General features: G+C 35.4%; 1 protein-coding gene across 1 annotated transcript; it reads left to right on the forward strand.

The window, feature by feature from the left end:
* Positions 1-4,021: 4,021 nt before the first annotated feature.
* Positions 4,022-6,370, forward strand: LOC134723836 (uncharacterized; the record flags this gene model as incomplete). The annotated part of the gene is given in 2 exon segments (XM_063587379.1): positions 4,022-4,392; positions 6,170-6,370. Coding segments are annotated over 2 exon segments (448 nt in total), but the record flags the coding sequence as incomplete, so codon positions are not given.
* Positions 6,371-6,467: the final 97 nt, after the last annotated feature.

Below are 6,467 nucleotides of genomic sequence, written 5' to 3' on the forward strand. Positions count from 1 at the left end.
AGTTCGATCTGACTGTATGACTAGTTCATATATGTAATGGAATATCGTATTTAATATCTTATGCAGAATTGCTTTTGATATAAAAAGAAGATGAGGTATGATTGCCAACTATCCACAAGAGACAAAATGACACGTACAGAAATGTCAAAATAACTCACTCAGCTGTATAGATCACCGTACGACTCGTCAGTTTTATTTGACTGCATGTAACTGAGTGTTCGTTTGTAGACCACACTCTGTTGGGTGACTATGTATTGTGCATATTTGAATAAAATTATATCACAAGAAAAAAGTATTCGATTGTTGGTGTTTTAACGCCACTTTTAAGAGTCACTTTTTGACTATTTCGTGGCTTCATTGGTAGAGGAAGCCGGAGTGCCCGGAGAAAACCACCAACCTTTGATAGGGAAACTGACAACCATAGTCAATTAACTTAGATCACTATGCCACGGCAATGTCCCATAAAGTAGTCGAACTATACTGTATCATTAACATGTCAACTGACAACAGAGTTGTTGTGTGTTCGAATCCTGCACGTGGCAGGTGCGATCGACTTGACTTCACTCTTAATTTAAAATACTAACAAGCTAACCGAACACTCTTACAGTCGCTTCGCTTCCTCTACCAATAAAATTGGACTACCACGAAATATGATAACTGCTGACACACATCAAGTAGTCAATATAAATTTGAATTGAATGGATTTACCTATATTATTTCTAGATTTAAACCGCCGTGTTGTATTTGCGCCGATTTTTTCTTTTATTTCCGCCGATTTTTATACAGGTGAATGTTATTTTTCATTTATCATTATAGTCCTCTTCCGTTAGCCAGTTGTACAAATGTTATGAATTGTCAATTAATTGGGATAGTCATTTACCAATGTTACTTAATTTGTCTTTATACTCTGTGCTCAACCCAACAGAATGGATTTTCTGCACCAGTTCTGAGCCAGATGAAAATGACAACCATGTATTCCAGATTGTGGAAAAGCACCAATAAATCCGTTATGCATTGCTTGTTCAAAGTCAATTTGCATGTATATGCATAACCTCGATCACAAAGGCAAGTTGTTTTTGACAGCAGAGATCGCAAATTATTTACCCCATCACTTCATAACACTGTTAATATTTCGCTGGTAAGATATTCAAGATCGAGGTGTGTAGAAAGCATAAGCATACCTTTATCGCGACCATTTGTACTAACCTTTCGATATGTATGGGCAGTATTTACTCACCTATGTTAAACTTTAAATGCAATTAGGAGCAAATATAAAATCGGCGCAAATGAAAAAATAATCGGTGCAAATGAGAGAATGAAATTTTTCAAAATCGGCGCAAATGTCATACGCCCATTTAAACAAGATCATATAAGAATAAACCTAAGTATGATTTTGCGTGTCATATACGATTGTCTAGATGGGGTTTGTACAGACTAAACAAAAATTGACATTAGGTGCAGAACTTGATGATGTACAAAAAGTATAAAAAATAGAGAGGAATGGGTAAAAAAAAATCACAATAGAATGGGATTCTAAAGTTTAAAGAGTTATGGACACAAATATTTAAAAAAAAAAATGTAAAATAAAAACGTAATGTTACAAAAATAAAGGACCCCATCCAGACCCCCTCTACTGGTGATGGGGTAGGAGGGGTCAGGATCCCGAAATTCCGGGCTTAAAAACACGAAATCATAAGGTTCCGAATTTAAATCCCAACATCCCGAAAGGGAGTTAATACTCATTCACTGCCGCTGGCTAACTCAATTGTTGGTGAAAGAAAGTCGAGTGTGTAAATCTTTCCTGTCAGTACAAAGCCTCTACACTACCCAAGACTTCTACGGTGCCTCCTCGCGACACCACACGGTTAACCAGGATATATCATCAAACTACAATAGAAAGGCGACAAATCCATCTGAAGCAACTGGAGAGGTTTTATTTTGCTTTCCATTCCTAGCAAAGTCCTATGTCACATAATCCTACAAAGATTAAAGAAAAGAAAAATTGCTGAGATATGGACAGGTCGGTTTCAGACAAGAGAGATCATGTATTGACCAAATTGCCACATTAAGAATATCATTGAGCAAACCATTGAATGGCAGACATACCTATACCTAACATTTGTAGATTTCGAGAGCGCCTTCGATAGTATAGACCATAAAGTATACTGTGGATAATCCTTAGGCATTATGGAATACCTGAAAAAATCATATCCGTCATCCAACAGCTCTATGATGGTTTTACTTGTCAAGTGAGTCATGCAGAGACCCTGACGGATCCATTTCCTGTATCAACTGGTTTGAGGCAAGAATGTTTACTATCCCCTCTCCTCTTTCTCATGGTTATAGATTGGGTGAGTAGGAAATCATACAGCACCTCCTCACGGTATTGAAATGGACCTTACAGTCATGCCTCGAAGACCTAAACTTTTCAGACGATATCTGCCAGCTTTCCCATCGCCATGAAGACTCACAAAACCAAGCAACCAACCTGGAAACAACTGCAAAACAAGTAGGACTTTACATAAATGCAATTAAGACAAAATCTATGAGGGTAAATGCAAACCACCTAAACAAAACCAAAATGAGATCGAGATGCCGAAATTGAAGATGTCCAAGAATTTACATATCTTGGAAGTGTACTCAGTACATCGGGAGGGACAGATGAAGACATCCAATCTAGAAAAAGAAAAGCACAACAAGCCTTTGCATTCCTTAAACCAGTCTGGAGGAGCAAAGCACTGAGAGAACAAACACCAAAATCAGGATATTCAACTCCAATGTAAAGTCTATACTTCTATATGAGTCAGAAACTTGGAGACTAACAGCTGCGTCTACCAGAACATTACAAGTCAAGAACAGGTTTCTAAGAAACATCATTGGAATCAAGCGGCCAAACACCATTAGCAACAAAGAACTATGGAAAAAGACTAGACAAGAACCAATAGCAAGAACAATTACGACACGTAGATGGAAATGGACATATTACGTAGAAACAACACAAATGTATCTAGACAGGTATTAGACTGGAATCCGCAGGGCCATCGTAAAAGAGGACGACCAAAATCCACCTTGCGCAGAGATTTAACTAACATCTCGGATCTACAGAAAATTCGGAAAACATGGGGAGAAGCAAAGAAAATAACCAAGGACAGGAACAGATGGAAAGCTACTGTGGTCGCCCTATGCCCTCATGGGACGAAGTATATTAAGTCTTGAAAGTAAGTCATCCCGAACTTCGAAAAAATAGAATTTCCGGGTTCTGTAAGGGTCAATCCCGAAATCCCGAGCTTAAAAACACCCGATCCCCGTGTCCCCATAATGGTCATATGACCCTCACTGATTTGTTAGGGTAAGATTATTCTTATAGATGAGGGATAAGGGTTATGCACGTTATCGTGGTTAGGGAGCTTCCGTTTGATTTATATGATTTTGTTAGGTTGGAAAAATGTGTTCTGAATTTTTTTAGTTGTAATTCTCTGTCCTTTAAAAAAAACGGATAATTGGTGTATGATTGCTACCGAGACGACTTTCAACAAGAGTCCCTTTTAATTTGTCATTCTATCAGTCGGTCCTGCTATTTCTTCTTTCTGTTTTTTTCCATTTTCAAAATTTTATATTTATCATACATGTCATAAGTGAACTTTTTTTTTAATTTTTACTCTTCACCCCCCTTTTTCTCTTCCACTAAATATCTTATGGTAAGGGTTAAATGAAACTTGTTTTTTTGTTGTATTAAAAGACCACCTTTCAATGTAGTTACTGATAAGAGTATCCCTTTCGCGATGGATGTGTGAAGCACGGTAAGGACTTTTGATTTAGTACTAGCAAGGATTTGTATAGTTACCTATACAAATCCTTGGTACTAGTTTTAAAACAAAATGCCCATCTAAAATTCTAAAAATAACACAAGGGGATTACCTGACAAGCTAAAACGAGCACCTGTTACTTTGTTTGATTGGTTGATTCACCGCGTCCGGTTTGCGTTTAGCCAATCAAAAGTAACATAAAGGGGTTTGCAATTTGTTGTCATCATGGCCAGGTAATGTGACACACGCTATGATTCCAAAATCGATGATTCCTGATAATTTAGCATCGATCTATATTTGATATTCAGGTATTTTAAACGACAAATTACCAAAGATCAAATGCTTACTTCATCATATGCACATGTATTCAATTTTCAAGCGAAATCACCGATTCAAAATAAAAACACGTTAGAAATGACTGAAGGTGTACAGGGATTTCTTGGAGAATTGGGATTATTGCAGTATTATGACATGTTTGTGATTAAAGGATTTGATTCTGAGGATGATTTATGCTACCTTGACGGCAAAGATCTAGATGCAATGTACATTACAGATCCAGATCATCGGAAACACATTTTATGTTCAGGTTTGTGTACAATTATTTAAAGAAATTGGTCATACTAGGCAATAATTCCTGATTATACCTGTCAAATATTTCAAACCTGCTGTGTTGTATCATGCTCTGACTTTATTTACATGCATTTTGGATGTAAATTACTAGTGTTATTAAGCAATATAGACATGATAAAGGTCTTGATTTGATGATTATAACAGCCATGTTAAATGATTACAAGATATTTAATACAATTTATTATTTATGTTTATTTGCAAATTGATTTATAATTAAACAATAAACAAATATGAAATAATGATGTTTATTTATATCATGTAAATGTGTTTATTTATATCATGTAAATGTGTTTATTTATATCATGTAAATGTTTCAAATACATGTATCTTTTTTACTTCAACTCCAGCATATACATTGCTTATTAACATGGGATTAATCTTGTGTACATGATGTGTATAAACCACTTCTTGTGTTTTCTTCTTGTGTTTTCTTGTTTATTTATATATACTCTATCAATCTGGTACTTGAAAAGGTCTCAACTCGCCCTCAAGTAATATTAGTTTAAAATAATTGTGTTAATTACCACCCTCTTTAAATCATGGATATTATGATAAAATATAACTATCATCATGATCATAGAATAAACTTTAAAAAAATGTGTAAGTCATTTTATTAAAATTTAAAATCAGAAATATATCATTAAATGTTCAGGTAAGTTTATATTTTGTAATCATTTATCATTCCTGATTTAGCCTGTTAAATGTTTTAAAAGTCTTTGTTTTATCATGCTCAGACATATATTTACATGCATTTTGCATGTAGAACACAATCATATTTCAAAGATATATTAAAAGGGTATGAAATCATAATCTTTCAGTCAGTTTAACTGAAGTCTGGAGCTGGCATGTCAGTTAACTGCTAGTAGTCTGTTGTTATTTATGTATTATTGTCATTTTGTTTGTTTTCTTTGGTTACATCTTCTGACATCAGACTCGGACTTCTCTTGAACTGAATTTTAATGTGCGTATTGTTATGCGTTTACTTTCTACATTGGTTAGAGGTATAGGGGGAGGGTTGAGATCTCACAAACATGTTTAACCTCGCCGCATTTTTGCGCCTGTCCCAAGTCAGGAGCCTCTGGCCTTTGTTAGTCTTGTATTATTTTATTTTAGTTTCTTGTGTACAATTTTGAAATTAGTATGGCGTTCATTATCACTGAACTAGTATATATTTGTTTAGGGGCCAGCTGAAGGACGCCTCCGGGTGCTGGAATTTCTCGCTACATTGAAGACCTGTTGGTGACCTTCTGCTGTTGTTTTTTTTTTTTTATTTGGTCGGTTGTTGTCTCTTTGACACATTCCCCATTTCTATTCTCATTTCTATCATGATATAGATATGTATAAAAAAAAATGATTATAAATGAAATTTTGATATCAGAATATGATAAATATATTTCAAATATATATACAGACATAACAGAAGAATATATATTAAAGGCGTAATTATCTATTTCACCTAAGAGTAACTTTATTTATTACAATGATAATGCACTGCTAATTAAAAAAAAACCTATACAATTCAGTGGAAGATCCAGCCAGGGGTTTTCTGGGTTGTTGGAACCACCTTTTTTATGAGCAATGCTTTTGAGTTGGGACATATGGTTAGAAACCCCCTTTATCCTGGATTGGAACAACCAGCACTGACCCAAGATGTCCATGAAAGTCTTAGGATAGGAAAAGAACTACATTAGACCACTTCAGTCTCATCTATGTATATTTCATTGTTTTTTCAGCTTCTGATTTCCGACCAAGTGAACAATACAAGGTTCTTGATTGGCTGAAACAAAATGGTCTGGAGCATTATTTCCAAAGTTTCATAGAAGGTGATTATGCCAGTCTGGAGGAAATAGAGAAACTTAATTTACCAGATGAAGAAGTTTATGATGAGTTAGAAATAACATTACCAGGTCATAAAAGACGGCTTGAGCGTGCAGGTACATTTCTAACTTTTTGAGCAACCATTTGATTTTCTGGGGGGGGGGGGGGGGGGGGGGGGCTGTGTTTTTTTAGTTTTTTTTCTGTGCAAACTCA

This window comes from Mytilus trossulus, chromosome 6 (assembly GCF_036588685.1).
Source record: "Mytilus trossulus isolate FHL-02 chromosome 6, PNRI_Mtr1.1.1.hap1, whole genome shotgun sequence".
In the NCBI taxonomy this organism is placed as follows: Eukaryota; Metazoa; Mollusca; class Bivalvia; order Mytilida; family Mytilidae; genus Mytilus; species Mytilus trossulus.